The sequence below is a fragment of the Bombus vancouverensis genome, chromosome 6 (genome assembly GCF_051014615.1).
Source record: "Bombus vancouverensis nearcticus chromosome 6, iyBomVanc1_principal, whole genome shotgun sequence".
NCBI classification, from domain to species: Eukaryota; Metazoa; Arthropoda; class Insecta; order Hymenoptera; family Apidae; genus Bombus; species Bombus vancouverensis.
Window position 1 is genome coordinate 13,397,206 of NC_134916.1, and position 19,723 is coordinate 13,416,928.

The 19,723-nt window shown below is 38.5% G+C and overlaps 1 protein-coding gene across 11 annotated transcripts in view; it reads left to right on the forward strand.

Annotated features, from left to right (window-relative positions):
• The window catches only part of LOC117155789 (cell adhesion molecule Dscam2), a 175,238-nt gene that overhangs the window by 35,103 nt on the left and 120,412 nt on the right, over positions 1 to 19,723 (forward strand). For 4 of the 11 annotated variants that reach the window (XM_076619529.1, XM_076619531.1, XM_076619525.1 and 1 more), the window contains exons 1-4: positions 3,834 to 4,448; positions 4,761 to 4,827; positions 5,136 to 5,203; positions 5,373 to 5,455. Coding sequence is in view for 1 of the 11 variants with exons in the window: in XM_076619530.1 (XP_076475645.1) it covers positions 17,565 to 17,566 (2 nt within the window). In the remaining 10 variants the exon portion in view is untranslated. Of the gene's footprint in view, positions 1 to 2,766; positions 3,071 to 3,320; positions 3,496 to 3,832; positions 4,449 to 4,760; positions 4,828 to 5,135; positions 5,204 to 5,372; positions 5,456 to 17,439; positions 17,567 to 19,723 lie in introns of those variants that run through there. The other 7 variants (XM_076619528.1, XM_076619521.1, XM_076619524.1 and 4 more) reach the window with 5 other exon arrangements.

The window sequence follows — 19,723 nt, forward strand, 5'->3', positions numbered from 1 at the left end:
ATCGAATCATCGGTGAAAAAAGAACCGGCAAAAAAAGAAACGAGTAGTCGTGACACAGGACACGCGCCACATGGATGGCCGCAGATTCGATGATTCAATAATGGTCGCTTTTTTTTCTTAAGAGTATCGTGTAGATATAGCTTACTGCACAGGGCGATAGTAAAAAAAAAGAATGTATATATGTAAAAATTCAGTTCGCCGTATGTTTCTATACTTGTTAGTAACATACGTATTGTCTATAATAAACGATAATATCAGGTTGCTATTAATTGTTTCATATTTCGTATATCAATTGTGTTTGTTTGTAACTTAAATCTCGCGTTTCACTACATTCATAATTACCTCAATATAATGCAAACGACGCATGTTATGGAATATCGAAAGAGATAATGCGACTTGCTCGATGATCGGCAGATAAATATTTATTGTAACTGATACGAGTGCGTAGGTTTCGCGTTAAATAATTTATTTTTTAAAATAGTATCGTCATATAGTCATACCTTGTTTTGAGTTTTTCTTCATTTTCTGTACATCGGTACGATTTGAAACGCAGATGCCTGAAAAGCGCAAAGCCGTAAACAGCCGGACAGAGAAAAACTGTAATAAAAAATTTGCTTTTCTTGGTAAGGTTCTAATAAAAGGCAAACGTTCGGCATCGTGAAATATAATCACTGAAAAGCGTCCTGGATCAATCCGGCATTATTAGCTCGAGCCAAAAGAGGGTCGTCCATTACTGGACAGCTGGACAATAGTAGTCCCGTACTCGATTTTTTTGTTTTCTATCCCTGGACAGCGAAGATACGTTATGCAGCCAATTTTGTGTACTCGATATGTATCTTGTATGTATACGTATATACTGTACGGATATATATAGCAATTGATATCAGATAATTGAAGGAATATCTACTGCAACGAAAACAATATTCCTTCAGGTGCAAAATACTTTTTTATTGCATTCTTTTTCTTGCAACTACCATTTTATTAAAACAGAAATTCACTTGAAATTTTCAGCGTGCTAACTTTTTATTATCCTATTATTTGTTGAGAGAAGTTAAATAGAAATTAAATTGGTATAAGAATTTTTTATAGTTTACCTTAAATTTAATAACAAAGAACTGTAAACTCTTTAAATAATGCTTTTTTCAACGTGTAATAAATGTGCATTTTTTAGAAATTGATGAAACTATACTGACCAACTTCTACTCTTAAATTTGCAAACATTTAAATCGATTTGAAAGTTGAACAGAGGCAAAATTCCATTTGAAAAATGTATAGAGTAATAATTTAATTGTTACATCGATAATCAGTGTGTATTAGAAATTATAATATAAAAATGAACCATTAAAATTCATTTTATTATTGGAAAAATTGTTAATATTTACAAATATTATAGAAATAGTAGAAAGTGAACATGATACATATATGAAATATAAAATTTCATTTCTTCTGTCTACAATATCAACTTGTAAGTTTATAGTCATATTCACTTCTAATTTCAATAATTACTACCTATAAAATAGACGAAGTACATATTTGTGAAATAGACATAGCATCATCACTTGGTACTGGCGTGATATGAGATTTCGTGTCTGAAATCCCAATTCTGTACTGAAATCAACATGTACTGAAATACCGATCGTTCCAAAAATTGTAAAAAATTGTAAAAATTGTCTTTAATGCTTTAGAGCAGCGATTATAGAAATTATATATGTATTGCAACCTCATTTGTCCTTTCGGAGCTTTAGGGGTTTTGGTTTTTGCATCCTACATCTACTTTTCTCTACTTGATAGTATAAATAGAAATTATGTATATTTAATGAGAAATATCTAATGCATTTTTGTGTCATATATCTCGGAGGTTTTACAGCCACCTTATCATTTTATTATCATTCCCAACGTTACCGATTCAGCACAGAATGAGGTTACGACATTTATAGTCATTAAAATATATTGAAATGAAATTTTAATATGAAATTACGTATTTAAGTATGGTATAAGATATCTTACAAGCGTAAACGGGATATAGAATTTTATATTTCTACGATATTTATACACTGTCATTATGAAATTGTGATTTTCGTGATCCATAGAAGTGGAAATACCATTTGAAATACTTCGAACATTTAGTTAGCATTAAATGAAGTGAAATAAACCATTAATTTAATTATTACGAATTAATGGTACAACTGCTTTAAATTAACAGTATAATTGTTCAAAATTAAGAACAATTTTGATAATCCAGCATGATATTTTATAAGAATTTACCAACTTTTTTAACTTATTCTAAGCATATATAATTGTTCAACAATTCGTTTTACTTCCTGATATAAGATTATGTTAAAGTAATGGAAATTTTAGAATTTATACATTAATTAATGGCAAAGTAAAAAGTGATAGTAAATTATTTCCAATTAAAAAAATTTCTCTTTGCATAATAGTTCTGCTACCAATTTTCAAAGACTATTCCAAATTGTTAATATTAATAATTTCTAAAAATGACATTTGTTTTTGATAGAGATATCCGTAAAATAGCATATTATTTTAATATATTTATTAATAATGAAATGAATAATTAATTAATACACTATAATCATATTTTTACTAATACCTTACTTTAGTTAATAATATCAGCTACACTTGTGTAATATAAAAGCTTTTCATTATGACAACATAATTTTATTCTCTATGAACATTGTCTTAAACATACTTGTATTCTTCAATTTCATCAGTTTGACTATTTGAATACACTAAATTTGCGCGCTTTAGGAAAATCGGACGCTCCTATTGGCGCAGTGTGATGCGAAGTCAAATCGGGCGTTCCTATTGGTGCAGAATATTGTCAAATGAAATTGAGCGTTCCTATTGGTGCAATATATCGTCGAAACAAAGCGTGCGTCCTTATTGGTGCGAAGAATTGTACAGTTGTAGTTTGGCGGTGAAACGTGACGTGGGGTGACACTCTACTGTTGAAAGTTACGGAGGGAAATTTCGTCGCGCTGCCTTGTCATTATTAGTACTTTCATTTCAACTTTATCAACATTTCTACACTTCTATCTGCTTCATTTAAACAGTACGTTTTTATTTAATTGCTTATGGATTGTCATTTTAATAAAATTGAGTAGTTTTTCGAAATTTTCTTTGTAACTGTCATTGTTGACCGAATATTTGACTGGTTTTATCATCGATAGCTCATATTACCGGCCTTTGAGGCAAAATTTGGATTCTATTTTTGCCTTATTGCATTATAATTTATTTTATTATTATAATATCATTGCTTTTGTCATGAACTTATTTGATATTGTTGGTTTTCTTTTGTACAGATTATTGGCTGGTCACGTGATTGAAAGAATAGGGGTTCACGTCGTAGACGCCACAGACGATTAATAATCGATAATTCGAAGAGATACGAAATGGACGCCATATATGTTTATTAATAAATCGAGTCGTTGATTTCTCATGCAGATTTGGTAATGATTGAGATATGACAAAGCAGATGTATGTACACGATTATTTTCTTTTTTTATGGTTCAATGGTAATCAGTATTTGTTCACATAATTGCTCTACAATTTACGAATGGTTTATAATGACATTATTTTATAAATAGTTGCATAACTTGTTGAAAATATTAAGATGAAAGAAAATGAGGTTAAAGAAATCACATTTTAAAAATGTTTCGGGCATATAGATTATTGTTAATAATCGCATATACTATTAAGTAATTAATGTTTTATATCAGTATATAGCAAATTATACGAATCATTTAATTGTTATTAGAAAACTATCACGAAATTATATTTTTATATACTTGAATAAAAAAACAAGTTTACTATTTCCTTGAATGGGTCTGAACAAACACATTTCTGTGCATGTTTAAAAATACACTCTAATCACTTCAAATATGTTTCGATAAGAAAGCTTAACTTATTACAAGCGTTGTCGAATCTTTATAAAGTACAACATGATATATTAGTAAAAACCATATTTCAAACTCTGATAACGAACATTCACAATTGAATTCTTCTTGGAGAATTGGTTTTATATTTTAGAATATTAATAAGTACAAAAAATGTATTGGAAAATGTTTTGCAATACATAAAAATAGTTTGAAATATTACACGTATATTCCATCTTCTAATACGCGTACGTAATACCTCTTCATTGGAGGAAAATAAATAATACGCTTCGAAAAACATTAGTATTTCCAAAACAAACAGTCCACCTAACCCTCCCCCCCCCCCCCCGCCTCCATGCTAATGCAACTTTTTTCAGAAAATATTTGTGGCCGCGCGCAATGCGGTCGGTAGAGTCAGTGTTTGCTGCGTAATAACATTTTTTATATTTTTTAGAGCACGATACTTCGTAGTAATTATAAATTTAATTACAACAGTTGTATGCGAAATTAGAGTCAGTGTGTTCGCCGATTGCTATTTAAACGGACGCGCTAATAGTAATTTTTTTTCTCTTTTTTTTATATATCCTTTTTTTTCAAACATTTGCTGTCGGTAGTAGAGTCGCAGTATTCTAATCTATTTTATTATTCGTATTTTGATCGAACTATTATCATTTCTCAGCGTTAATTAGATTAAAAATTGTTATCTTAGCGTTTCAATTTTCTAAGAATTTTAACAGAATTTCGATTTTTATTATTATTAAAATTTCAAGTTTGAATAGAGTTTTATTTTTTATTACCTTAAACTCTTTAAACTACGAACGGTATATTTTTAGAAGAAATTGTAATATTTCACTTATTTTGTTTCAGATTTTTCACAATTCCCATTTTTTCCTGTGTTTTCGGAAGGACGCAGTGATGCTTCAAAACTAAGCATGTAAGAATCTTTATATATCGTGTTCCAATTTAATTCTTTGTCTTTTGCTTTAATTATTATTAATTAAAGAACAAAGTCTGATCTTAAACTTTAATATCAGAATTCCAATTGTTATAGTAATTGGAGTTTACCACCAATTTAACCTTTCCATTATTATTAAAGTTCAAAGTTTTTATAGAATGTTTTATATTTCGTTATCTCAAATTTTTTGGCTAATCATCACTTTATTTTCAAAATAAATTATTCATGTAAAAAAATTATTCGCACGTATATATCGTTTATATATAATAGTTCATATTTTGTTAAAGGTTTATCAGTTCTTCCTCTTCCTCCTGTTTTCTAAAAAGGAACTAGCGGGGCTTCAAAAGCCAAGAATGTAAGTAATTTTATAATCTGTACCTCATTTAATTCTATTCCTTGTATTCAAATTGAATTGAATATTGTTATTATAATTTTAATAGAGATTAATCTTCTACTACTTTAAATTTTTCAAATAATTTACATTATCTTTAAGAATAAATTATAATATCCATGTTTTGTTATAGTTTTATTCTATGGGATTACATGGTTCCTCCTTGATGATGGCCTTCCTGAGCAGTATCGATGACTACGTTCCCCGCATCTTATGGTAAGTCGCACGATAGTACTTGTTCCATTCGCTATAAATTTAAATAATAAAAAATAAATTCACACAAATATCATTTCAATCACAATCTGTAATAACAAAGATTCGTTATTAAATACAGCGAATCACAGATATTAGTATTATTAATTTTGTTGTTAAATTATGATAAATGGTACCAAATTTCGTACCATCTATAATTTCTTTGAAAAATAGACACAGTCTTTGAATATTTTTGATTAAAATTGAGATTTACTTTTATTGTGTTATATGCAATGGCCACTGGCCTTCGTCAGTCGATTTCAGAAAAATGATACGTAATATTAGAGTGTGCAAGTTATGTGCCAAATTCGGATGTCGGTGGTGTCTTGAGACGTTCTCTCTATCATAGGACCTTGCGCCCGAGTATTATGTGTTAGAATCGTGGACTGAATGTGTTGGTGTGCCTGTTTTGCCATTTTTAAATATAGAGTTAGATAGGATAGGTAGTATATTTTTTGATGTGCCTGTTTATTAATTATAAGTAGGTAGGACCGGGCAGGTTGGCACAGTCTCTGGTCGGGTAGGCGTGTTTTCGCGTGCCCAACCTGTTTCCGGAAATTTCATTCGAAAAATTGCGTTCTTATATGTAGTGTTGCGTCTACGAAATGCCTAAACTTATTCCATTGGGATTGTAGAACCTGTTCCTGTTCCTGGATCATCTGACGCAGCTAAAACAGTTGCAAAGAAGTGGTCGAGTATCAGCAGCTTCGAATGTAGCTGCACTTCGACATCTCGATATTAGCGTTGCGTATGTTGGAATATGAATGCATAGATTAGTATTTAATATTAGTGTTGCGTGAATGATTAAAACACCCTGCTATGGTGTATGCTTCCGCGAATTTTTCACTTTTTCTTTCTTTTCTTCTTTTTTTTTTTGTCACTAGCAAATTAAATAGCATTGTAAATATGGTAAAGCACTCTTCGCGATTTATTTCGAGAAATTTCTATTTTGTTATTATGGATGTAATAAATTAGTAAATTAGCGTCGCGAAATAGAAAAATATTCCACTCGCGGTTTGTTCGGGACTCTATCGAGTGGATTGCCCTTATAGCTATTAGATCTATTTCTTTTTCAACATCCCCCTGTTTGTTAATGGAAATACTGTTGAACAATACATGCGTTCGATGCTGATGAATATTTATCGTTGTATCACTTAAAATCATTATAAATAATTTCATTTCATAATTACATGCGTATTGCATTTCAAGAAAAATGCGAGATGATATACCAGTATGTTTGAATTGTATGATAAAAAAATTGTCTACTAAATGAAAATGCAAAATAGTGATAATGAAGTTAATAACATTTTATAGTATATTAATTTACTTAAAATATATCATTATATCGTTAAGATTTTATTTCATTATTTCGGGTATTAACAGTGATCGTTTGTTATTAGAGTTATAATTTTCTCGTCCGCAGTATTTTTGATTAATTAAACGCACAGTAATTTTATAAATGTTTCAATTTATCGTGCATAAATCAAAATTCATTCGCGATTATCGTTTATTTCCAAGAATCTTGGATAGAAAATGTTGTGTGAGCGTAATTCGACGTGAATTCGATTCGTCGCGTTGACAAAAGAAATGATCATTTTGTCTTTTTAAAAACGAGTTAAATAGTTTTAATTCCAACCAATCTTCACATACTGCTGTGCTAAATTGTATCGATAATATCGCATGTGACAAGAAAATGGTAAAGCAGTCACGTAACTCCCAAAATCGTGTAACAATGAAAAGATTTGTGCGTTAGACGTATTCTTTATTTTATTATACAGTACGATTTTATATCTGGTTCGTGGTCTCGTTTATTATGTTGGATTTATCTCGCGTCTTATCTATGCTGATAGGTGTATTCTGCCCTTCGCCTCTATGGTCTTTTTCCTATACTGTGCAAATGTAACGTGTATCGATATAGCAGGGACCTTTTGTAGGTAACAGGTGCGATCATAACTTCGGCCGATAAAATTTCTGAACTTCTTATCGCCATTATTTATTCAAAGAGTAAAATATTGAAAGAAAAGGTTGTGGAAAGGAAAATTCAATTAATACTGAATATAAGAAGATCTTTAAGCTGTTTTAAATGTAATAAATAGTTAAAATATTTTTCTTCGTACCTTATCTATTATTCTTTCTTATTTAACGAGATTAAAAATACCTACGTAATAATTTACACGTATTTACACAATTCTTCTCGTAATATCGTCTAACTTAATACGAATCTTTATTAAAATCTTAACAAATCAAAATCCAACCGCCTATATATTTCTGGAACATGATGTTTACAGTAGTTCAATGAAATCGTAATGAAACCGCTTCAGGGCAAAGTAAGCGCAATCTCGACGTTTGTTCTTGTCGTGGGTAAGACCATAAATCAGTCAAAATGCACGATATCGCTGAATCTGTTGCGTGAAAGGGTCGAAAACAATGAACTTTCCTAGGACAAGAGAGCACCGTTACTTGATCCAGTTACTGACGGCGTTCCTTGAATGATCAAGGGGTTAGGATCGTCACGTACACGATGCAGCGATGATGCCTTTTTTCTGACAAGGGCGACAAGGACAAAAAAAAAGGGGCTCGAGCGTGCTTTCATGGGCACACTAAAATATTCATTGTCTGAAAATGGGCGTTTGTTAGAGTGTGTATAGTCGGCCTGTGCCTCAAGTGGCGAGAGGTCTGAAATACAGCACGGCCGAGTAGGTGTGGAGGCGTTCCTATTATATCTCAAGGCACGAATCCGCTCGAGACTGGGGTTCACAACCCTACAGAAATTCAATATCTTGTTACGTGGACGCGTAATGGGTGTTCTTTCGATCGGTCGATGATGCCCACGACGACGAGTTCAAAGTCGAGTACGATTGAGCTTCGTGATTGGGGAAATTCATTTTGGATAAATTTTTTTTCGAGCCCGCTACCACTTACATTTGCGCTGGACAATTTCTTTTTAATGATAATGTCGTCGAATAGCCCGCTCGTGGTAATTTATACATTATTAGAAAGGACTTTATAAAATTGGTCGTTCACACGGGACGATAATTAGAATCGTTGGGAATTCTTTTAATTATGTTCACTGAGAGATATAATAGATACCAAACGCAATCGGAATTGTACATAACGTTCATTGGCACGCGAACTATCGATGCAGCAATATTATCAGCGCAATCGAATTAAGCCGCCTTTATTATCTTTCGTCTGGGAATGGATCTCTCGATTCGCTCCATATTTCGATGGAATTTTTCAGAGACGTACGAATTACCAGTGGACTGACGAATTTGCGATTTATTTTCTCGAATATTTAACGTTCTGCATATAGAATATTATTAAACGAAGCGGATATGAATCGCCGTGACATTTTAAATCGCACGATATGTTCGTTTTATTTGCAACCTCGCGTGAATTTGTCCTCGCGTGAAAAGTTTTAAAATCTTGAAACAAGCAAATGAAGTCAGGTGAGGAAGTAGAACACGGATTATAAAGCAAATAAGTCCCGGCGGAGGTAGTTGAAAATTTCCAAACAGGCGAGTTAAAAATTCCAAGTTTTCATGGCAGCCGAATATCTGGTGACATGGCACGCTTGAATATAATCTCGGCTCTAGCACGACAGAGCTTACAAACGCCAGAGGGTGGCGTGAAACTAAGGTTGACTAGGACTAAAAAGGGTTACCTCTGATACGACGTGGCGACCAAGCTTCCTCGCGATGAAGCACGTTGTTTCCTCCGAAGAATATGGATTTTATGCATGAATAAAGAGACGAGGAGTCGATGCACCCTTCGCTCCAACAATTTCCCTTACCCGTATGTCTTCGGACGACTAATTCGGCTACATTGCGCCGCTGTCACCACTATCGCTACACGCGGCCAACGATGACGTTGCAGCCGCACCTGCATCCGCGAATTTGCATGCATAAGCACGACAATCCGCGTGTTTGCTCGTGTCGCATATTCGATGTAGACCGTATCGTCGATGCCGCTATCGCAACATTTTTTATTCCATTCTCGTGTACATACATCTTTAAATATTTTTGGAATACTGCTCGAGGCTGCATAATTTCCCGCTTGCCTTTCGAGACTACCAGATTGCGATAGAATCACGTCTCTGTATAGAATAGACGTGGTTGAAACAACATTTTTACATTCGCTTGAAACTTTCTCTGTACGTAGGTGTACGTTTAGTTTCGTTTCTCGAAGATTAATACGAATATATATATATGTATGTGAATGCACGTACGGGAAACCAAACCGTTACGAAAAATATTTTCTCGATCGCATAATGCCAGGGCAATAACGTGGTGAGACGCGAGTCGTATAATTGTAATCGATGACAGCGAGTGACCCGGCCCGGCAATTAAACCCGAAACGGCTACGAATTCTGACGGAGCGATGAGAATTTATTAAAGCAACGATAATTGCGTTCAGTCCGATGGCAAGCGCGCGCGATCCTTCTCAAATTGGAAATCCGCGCCCGGGGCGACGTCAGTGACGAGTCGCGTTTCGTAAAAAACGTTCGCTTTTAACGAGATTTTAACTCGAACGTCGAATCGTAAACGGTATCTAACCGTGTCACGTTTTCTTCGATCTATTTTTTTTTTCACGATCCCCTGTGAAATATGGGCGCATACAGAAGCAGAAGCGAGAGTCGGTCCCAATAGATTCGTCGCATCTTGAAGGATTTTTTTGGCCGCGAATACCGTCGACGACAGCAGCTAGATCAAACCGGCGTTCGTCTAGCGTGCCGATTCGATTGATTTCCGATTCAGACGAGACTCCTTTTCTACCTATGGATAAACTATGGATACCCGGTGCGGGCGAAACGACGTACAGAGCTAGGTGAGAGACACGCGCGAGCTAAGAGTCGGGGTGAGTTAGATAGACGAACAGAGAGACATAGACAGGAAGCGAGAGGGAAACAGAGGGCGGGAAAGGGATTCGAGGTGAATCTACTCGGCGCAGTGTGTACCTCCTATTCAGAATCATGCGGCATGGCTCGTAAATGGAATAATCAGTGACACGAGGGAACATGGAATACGCTGTTGTCCCGGTTCTACCCCTCCGCTCCGGTTTCCCTAACCTCCTGCTTTCCTCTTTGCTTCTTCCTCTTTCCACCGATGTCGTTGTGTCAGCTATCACCCCCCTCCCACTATGGAAACCATCCCCCTTGGTAGTTGCGGTGATGAATAATCCTCAGATCCACGGCGAGACGGCGAGTTGCCGAGGTTAACAAGTGAAAACGTCAACGACGGATACGACGCGAACGGAGACAGGGAGAGACGCCGCATGGCGTGCTGTTTTCCTCGTTTTATCATGGCTGAACGGTGACGAAATTCAATTCTCGTCGTGTGGCTGGCCCATTCGTGGCTTATTCTTCGCAGGGAAAGGCCGAAATGAATGACTCTCTGGGTCGAGATTATCCGGGACGTTGAGTCGCGAAGCAGCGAACCCGGCCGACTCGCTTGAATTCCATTGTGATTCGGTTCGAGGATCTCGATATTGTTTCGCGGTCGGTTTCGTTTCCCTCTATTTCTACGCGACGGGAAATTGTCGTGAAACGTTGCCTCGAAGAATTTTTTCTGACTGCTCGTTTGTCATCGTACTATTCGTCGGTAGAAATATAAATATTTCTAGCTTCTTCCGCGAAAGTTTAGATTTTTCTACGAGTATTGAAACGTACAGCGCAAGAGCTCGTTTCGATGTATCGTTAATGGTTTGCAGTTTGAAGAATTATTCGTCGCTTGTAATTTGAACGTTCGTCTAGGTGTCGCCTGTAATCACAAAATTCGAGTCGACGTTGCCTGTAATCTGCAGATTCGCTCTTACCGAGCATCGTCATAATTTCTAAATATAAGGTTCCTCGGGTAATCGCATTTGATCAAATTTGTCATCGGAACTTGGCTCGCCAGTTTCTATTGCGCGTTGCGAAAACAATTTTTCTTCGTAATCTGCTTTCGGCGCGTGTCAAGGCGACGATGATCTATGAGAAAGAGATATTTATCGCGGATTCGTGCCCTCATCAAGTGGGTGACGGCAATTTCTGGAAAATGAAACGCAAAATCTCTCGCGACTTATCGGTAGATGATATTGCCGCGTTAGTGGAATGGAACAGGGATGGAAGAAAAACGACCAAAAGGAAAAATGGAGGACGAAAAAGGTTGAAAGCGAGAGAAATAGGGAGGAAGATGGAAAGGGATGGAGATAAAGCGGTAACGAAGATAGCGGGAGAAGAAGGAACGACCCCAAAGGAGAGGTTGAACCGATGGTACTTCCAGACGTAAATTGCAAATGTTCCGGGGAACCGAATAATCGGATAATCAGCCAGACTGTTCTGTCTCCGTTTGCAATTTCCAATATCTGGCTTCCTCGAGACATCGACCTATAGATCAACGATAACTTATTGTTGGAATAAAAAATACTCGCTCCGCTACGCATGCATTTAAAACTCTTTATTGTCTAGATAGAAAAGGATTTCTCTTTTGTTGACGGTCGTTGTAGTTTCTTCTCATGTTTCCTTTTATTTCGCAAGGCATTATTGTTCCGCGTCTAGACGCACGATAACTTTTGTGAATCCGATGCGATCGCGTTAAACGGCTGCGAAAATATTTTTGTTTCTCGTTAATAATACGGTTCTCCGAGCGATCTATCTGGGGATTCGATGCAGCGTGTTTGAAAAATGCGAACCGCTTATAATCGAGATCGGAAACGATTAATCGATCTTTTTTTTTCCTCTAAAAAATAGTACCGTTATTGAATGGATGTGTCACCATAGTTCGCTTCGTTCAATATCGTAAGCCACAGACCGCACACCACTGACCGAGTACCAGAAGTCTATACTAACTTTGCTCGTAACAAGACGGTTGATTGGTTGCTTGTATCTGTACTTAAATTCAATTTCCCCACCTTCTTCGTAGTTACTATTTCTGTAGAATACAGAATACTCCTCCGATCGATTCGTTCAACTTTCTTACAAAATAATTCAATAACTAATCGACCACAAACACAGAACCGTTTGTCCGTCGATTTCTCTTCAAGTTTTCGTCCGAGAAAGTTTGAATAAACCGCTACGAAAGATAATCGTGAAAAGACATAAACTCTTCCGTATGTTGTTCTTGTTAAAGTTCATCAAAATCGATACGTGTACGTAGTTGGTAGCGTGTGTATATTACAGGCAGCGTTAGACGCGAACGTGACGTGGCGACAGCCCGAGAAATCGAACAGAGCGCTGATAACTGGTAGCTATTAGCGATAACAACTTCTGACCGGAAGAATCGTTTTGCATAGTAAGGCTACCCCATCGTATAGTTTCAGGTAAACTTCTCTCGTCCGTCTGTCTCTCCGTTTTGCCCAACTTCTCATCATAAGCAGTTCCTCGTGATTGTCTGTCCACACTTTCTTTGTCTACTTTTTATCAAACTAGCAAGCAAGTGGGAACAAATGACAGTACCAAGAAACCATACATTGTACAACGGTGATGTTACGTTGGACGATCTGTTTCACGAAAGTTTCTTTCTGATTCCAAGAAGAAAGGTGATTCACGGCTTAAAGGCATTTTGGAAGATTTCAGCGGTTTCTCCCGAACGCCGATCGATTCTATCCGGAGAAATTTAAAACAATATTTCCTCAGGCAGCACGAACGAAAAGGAAACGCGGTAAGTTCCATTCTTCGTGTCCGTGAACGTGTATCTATCGTCTTAGAGATATTTCAAAATTCTTACAAGGCGAGAAAAGGATGAAAACACGCGTGATTCGGTTTAACCTTGTGTTTCAAAGACTTTTATAGGATGAAGGAAACTAGGACGTCAGTATTTCAGAAGTCGTAGAAAATTGATGTTGAAGTGCCCGAAAACTAGTTATAGATATTATATTTGAATCGAGAAATAGGTTGGATATTTGTGATCACATGGGAATATTGACAACGCGTTGACAGCAAACGTCGGGCAGAAATACAGTGTTTGTAATTGATAAAACGCGTCGATGGTACTTTCGACAGTTATAAAATTCAGAATCCGATTTGTTTATCTCTTGTCAGAGTTAGTATGCAAATAATTACAGGTAATAAATTTGTTATGACTGTTATAAATTTAACCGCAGAATTGCTGCCTTTGGAATATGGCAAGGGTTTGACTACGCAGATCTCAAAGGATGGGGCTGTAACGTTGCACAGCCGGAAGTGCTCTCGAGGTCCCTTACAACCGGGAACTGCGGTCACGGTAAACGGTACGATGTTATCAAGGGCCAAACATAATCGATAATCGAAGTAGCCTTTTCGATGGTTCCTATGTACGCGGAGAGTCCTGTAGATCTTCCTTTTTCTTTGTCGTGGGTAAAAGAAGCTAGAGTCGAACGGATTGTCAAAAGGAAGTGAAAGGTAACCGATGAGCCTTTAAAAGGTTTTAAGAGAGAAGATTCGTCTTGGAAACGCTCTTCTTTGAACAAGTGTAACCCGTTATGAATATTTAACGTGATCACTCTGAAGACAAGTGGCAGATAGGAATAATCAGTTCCGGACTCGATTGCATTGTTAGCCGATTTTAATAAGCTGCATTACGGCTTTATCCATTTAAATCAGAAGCAAAGGAGTAACCGGTCTGTTTTCTTATATTCATGCAAGCCCGGTAGTCGGGCGGAAATTCCCATGCGGTACGTAAGCTATCATGATCTCAAGTTTCTAATTACCAGATGCTATCCCGTGCTACCGGAGCAACTTGCGATTATGCCATCGCAATAATCGTTTAAAAGTTGTATGGGATACGCTTAAAACTATCCACGTTAATGAAATTGCCTACACCTAAGGACTTGTGTATATTGACTTTAAAATGCTGGAAAATCGCACACGTAGGTATAAAAGTTGTACGCGAACAAAATGATATCGAGTTTGAATCATAATCCAATGACAAAACAGTATCGTCAGTGGATTCAATTTGAAGATACTTTTTTCCGTTAATGACAGGTTCGCGTGAGCTTCGCCCTGGTACATTCGTCAGATTTAACTTTAAACACGTTCGATCGAGCGAGGCTGACCGACCGACTTTCGATAATTTCATGAAACAACGCCTCTCGGATGCTGAAGCACCATAGCTGCAGCCTGATAATTAATTGCCATTCCAGCGATCGCATTTGCGTCACTACTTACCTGAAAGCGTCATTAGCCTGAAAATTCCTGTTTATCAACTAGATGTTTCGATACCACACGGTATAGCGTTTCATTATTATCGTGAAATGGAAACCCGAGGCTCTCCTCGTCAACCGGTGAAAGGACATTCTTCGCGGTTCGCGTTTTTACCTGTGTTCCGTTACTCTTTTTGATACCTTTGTCCCCCTTTCTTCATCCTCGTCTTTCTTTGTCCCCACGGCTCCGCATCCTCGTTCACAAGCCTTCCTTTCGTCGTCTCTTTCGGTTACGGGCGACCAACTCTACTATTCTTTCGCGTTTCTTCCCTACGCTTTGCTGTCTCAACTGCTGCAATTTGCTTCTCCTTCGTCCCATCTCTCTCTCTTTCTTTCTTTTCTTCTGTTTTGTACATCCCTCCCCTTTTCTATTCGGCCTTCTTCAGACAATGAAAAGCCCTCGCTCAGAAGTAAACGGGAAACGATAGGGAATGCCACGACGATAATTGCTAGAGATTTCGCTTTTATCGCGATCAAAAGTAGATCTGAACGCGGTTGAATTTTAATCTCGAGCCTCTGTTCCGGCACACTTTTTTTTTTTATCTCTGTGGATCGATCGAAAAAATTGCCCTAGCGTTTCCATCTTCTGTAGCGCTTTTGACGCTCGATATAACGAACCTTGGTTTTTCGCACGATCAAACGCGCGGCTCTTCTTGTCCTGCATTTTCTAACTCGTTTTCGAAATATCGATCGTCTTCATCGACGTCCATTAAAATATCAGACGTGCGCGATAATTTGTTTGTCGCGATAATCCGATGGCTCTGGTAGTGTGTAGCACATGCATGCGAAATTATACATTTAATAATCGGGATTGCGAAATTTGTAGCTGCGATACGCGGAGACCCTGCATTCAGCAGATGAACAGTGCAGCTTTACTCTAATCAACGTGTATTTCGGTACTGCGTTTACTACCGAAAATTAATTTGAGCACGAATTCATTTCAAAACGATGTTGGTCGAATGATTGAGCCTGCAATAATAAGACTAAATGACTAGAAATGCGTATGAAATGAATATATTCGAATTTGCGAAACTAACGTAACGACGCGTATGTTTTCCGTGCAACGATCATAATACGTATAAAGCTTTGTACACCGTCGAATATTAAAAGTTCTCCGGTTGCCTTTGCCTACCTCGTACACTTTCCCGGCGCTAAGAACGCTTTTAATGTTTCGAGTTGCATTAATCGTGACTATTTCGTATTTCCGCGTGGATTTTTTAAATAACTGGAAAATTTCGCGTTACCCTTTCGGGTTGATATTTAGGAATAATAAACCGGCGATTAACCGACGCGTCATCCGAAATTCCTATCGAATCACTTTGTGCGCGCTGTAAAACAAAAGGGCTTCAGTCCGAAATAATGAACTGGGGACAAAAGGCGTCATTTATTGCACCAACGCGATGCATTAAACATTAACCCTGTAAGAACAAGAAGAACAACATGGTTGAAGTGTCATGCATGTGTGTATCCGGGTGCAAGATCTCGCGTGCACGGCCGACGCTCGAATATTAAATAAGCCGGGCCATCGGGTCGCACAATATGACCTCCATTGGCCAGTAATTATTAAGAAAAGTTTCACCCCTTGGTAGGTGCGAGGGTCGGGTAGACGAGATGCAGAGTTGTAAAGGGGTCGCTGGTGCGCTCGAGAGTGCACAAGGGTGAAATTTCGCGCGTGCTCACTTTCATATACCTTTACGCTTGCCAGATGCCGAAGGTCGACTGAAATTAACTTTTGTTACGTGGCTGCACACGTGAAATTTTCCATAACGCGAGTAAGCCAGTTTGTGGTAAAGCCACTCTCTCTCCCTTCTTCGTAAAATATTTTTTCAACAAATACGTGACACGCGGCAAATATCACGTTTCATGCGAAATGATTTCATAGGGGAACAGAACGTCGTGGCGGATCGGAGAATTTTGCGATCGGTGGAGCCCTGAAACGTGATCTCAGAGAAGGATGAGAAGTTTGAAAGAACTTAAAAATAAGTTTCCTCCTCCGGATGCCGTTGGCTTTAGTTACTTTTAAGTGGGTCGATTTATTTCTGATACGATATATACGTTTAATCGAGTATTTCATAAAGTTGATTCGTCACTCGGTCGAACAAGGAACAAATTTACGTATGAAAGTTTTAAACAATATCTCGTTACGTTTTACTGCTCTTTATGCAAAGTAAATCCTCGAAACGAGGATCGGGTTTTTCCTTTTGAAAAACCACGCTGATCCCGGCTATCTGGCCGATAATTATCGCCTAGTTCGCCTTTCGTTTCACCTCTTGACATCCTTTTCTGGGAGAAGCGATGGCGCGAGGCTGGAGTCAGGACAAAACAGGTCTGTACGTAGTCGACGTAGAACGAGGGAAACGCGTGGTTGCGAGAAAGAGAGATAGAGCAGAGAATCGGTGGTGGAGGTTGAGGGAGGAATAGGGGGTAGGAGAAGTACAGGGGCGGAATTTCGCGCGTGCTCCGCTTCATCCCCCTCGGTTACCGCCACCGCTGCCGCCGCTGCTGCTGCTGCTGCTGCTGCTGCTGGATGCTGAGGGTAGCTGGACCGCGCGCGTGAGGTGTCAGTTCTGCGCGCGACCTCTCCCCTGAAGGTGTCAACCTACTCGCGACCTACTCCAAGGTGTTTGCCAAAGTCTCGTGCAACTGACGTGCCTGTCCTCGCGCGTTTCTTTCTCTCCCTCGCACTCTCTTTCATTCTATCTTTTATTTACTCGCTCGCTTTCTCGCACTTGCTTTCTTTCTCCCGTTCGCGCGTTCTCTATTTTTCTCAGTCGTTTCTCGTCGAACAAAAGAAAGAAGAGCATCCAAGTGGACTTTTCTTTTTGAAAAGAAGAATCGGAAGTTCAGCTGTCCACCTGGCACGTGACACGCTTCACCAGCATTATCATGTTCGTCGAGATGTCCAGAGGCAACAATGTACGTGAACACGTTTTTATTGTGATCAACCGAATTATCTAACTATTCTTCCCTCTTTTTTCCAATGTTTTTCCTCTATCTTCTCTCTCTCTCTCTCCCCCTTCTCTCTCTTATATTTCTCTCTCTCTCTCTCTCTCTGCATATTTCTCGTCTCCTCCGTTTCTGTTTTTTTACGTTCCTCCTCCTCCTCCGTTCTTTCGTTTTATCGTTAACGCGAGATGCAAGCAAGTGGATTATGGAAAAGCTTTTTTTGGGGACGTTGGATCGATCCTCTTCGAGTCGGTGGTACGCTTTCGATAAAGCGTTGACTAATGACGCGCGAGACAAAATGCATTGGACCCATCGGAATTTCGCTCATTTATCTTGGTTCCACCTCGTGGAGTTTCGTGCATGAAGCGTGCGTTATCAACGCTACGTAAACGTTAGTGATAACCGACTCGCGGCCCATGTATATGGGCCACGGTTCAGGTGCATTCGACAATACAAAATCGCTGCGTCATGATTTCTTGATGATGCACACGGTTTCATGCGTTTAGGCGAAATTGAACGTTCGATCGTAACGTAGTACAATAGTAATCGATTAATTTTGCGAACGTTTCATTTTTTCTAACGTGTGATCTAATAGTTTCATTTCACCGCTTGGAAGTTTTAGAGAATAAAGTGTTACGGGTCCCTCGTTAGCTAGGCATTCGTATCGATGATGCATCATTGCCGCATTCCGTTTCTTTTCGCCGGAACGGCAAGATTATGGAAAAAGAACGAACGATCCTGAATAGATAGGCAGATATGAAATTTATCCGTCGTGAAAGCTAATTCCTCCGGTAGCGATAATTTATCAGAGTCAAGTAACTCGCCGTCTCTCGTATGATTAATTAACGTCACAGTCAGTAGTCTAACGCGTCAGGGCGGTCTCGTTTATTTCTCAAACAGCTAAGACATCTTTTTCGACGATGTTTATCGTCCATGCGAGTTTCTTTTTCATCGTGTCAGGTTTTTGTTCGTAGCTGTTGGCTCGTGTCTTTCGCACGTTCTAAACTCGCGGCGTTTCTTTCTTCTCGTTATATTTTTCAAATTAATCTCGTGTAAAAAAGAGTGATTGTCGTTCGCTCGCGCGGCGTTACAAGCTACCGTGGCATTTTAACGTCTGGTCGAACAACAACAAGGATTTTAATTTAACGCGCGTTAAATGGCAAACACGTTAACGCGAAAGAATATCGTTGGTGCGTATGATTGTAAAAAGAAAATCGAATTCTTGGCCAGAGCGTGCGAAGTCGGTAGTTCCGTAGCGAGTTTGAAGCGAGTTTCGCAAATCGAATTCCCCCGGTCTTTCGTTTCAATCGTTTTAACGGAGCAAACTTTTGTCCGATAAATCGTGACTTTGGTAACCGCTTTGTCGTACCGCACCTGGAGAACGACAGTTGTAAAACGGCGGGACTACCGCGTTGGGTTTTATGATACACAAGAGTAATCGCGAATTTCGTCGCTTTCTAGTCGATGTAATACGATCCGATGTGTTCTCGATCGCTAATTCCGATTGTTTCCTCGAGTTCAAAGGACCAGTTGCATTATGCAAACGAACCCAAGAAGTTAGCGAGTGCATTAGACAGGCGAACGATAATTGTTGCACGTGTAAAATTCACGATTAGATTAACGCGCATGTTCCGTGGGTTGGCTGTTGGAGTTTCGTTGCGAGTTTTTTATAGGAAAATCGAGCGAACTTTTACGGAGGAACAGGGTGTCGGTAGCGGAGTGGTTTTAAAACAATGAACGTGCAAGTTCCGTACAGTCTGGGACAGCGAATTTACGTATAATGTAGTCTAAAGAGGTTTCCGGTATAGTTACTTATATTAGTTTCTCCTCGACGAACGTTTTCCTTGCGAGATAATTTTGCATCGTGTTTCACGGACAGTCGTCCGACTAAATGTCCTTAATTGAAAAAGCGTAAATCCTGAAACGCTGTAAAGGACACCTAATCCTATTCCGGCTGATCCTCCATAGACAAGCGTGGGCAATTTTCATTTAATCGCGTCGTCTCTCGGCGATCTCTCCATTGCTAAATGTAGTTAAAGGTAAAGCGAAAGAAGAAGAGAGAGAAAACGAGCCGAAGTAATTCGCGCGAGAAAAAGAATTTCCACCTGGCCCTCTTATCCGATGTCG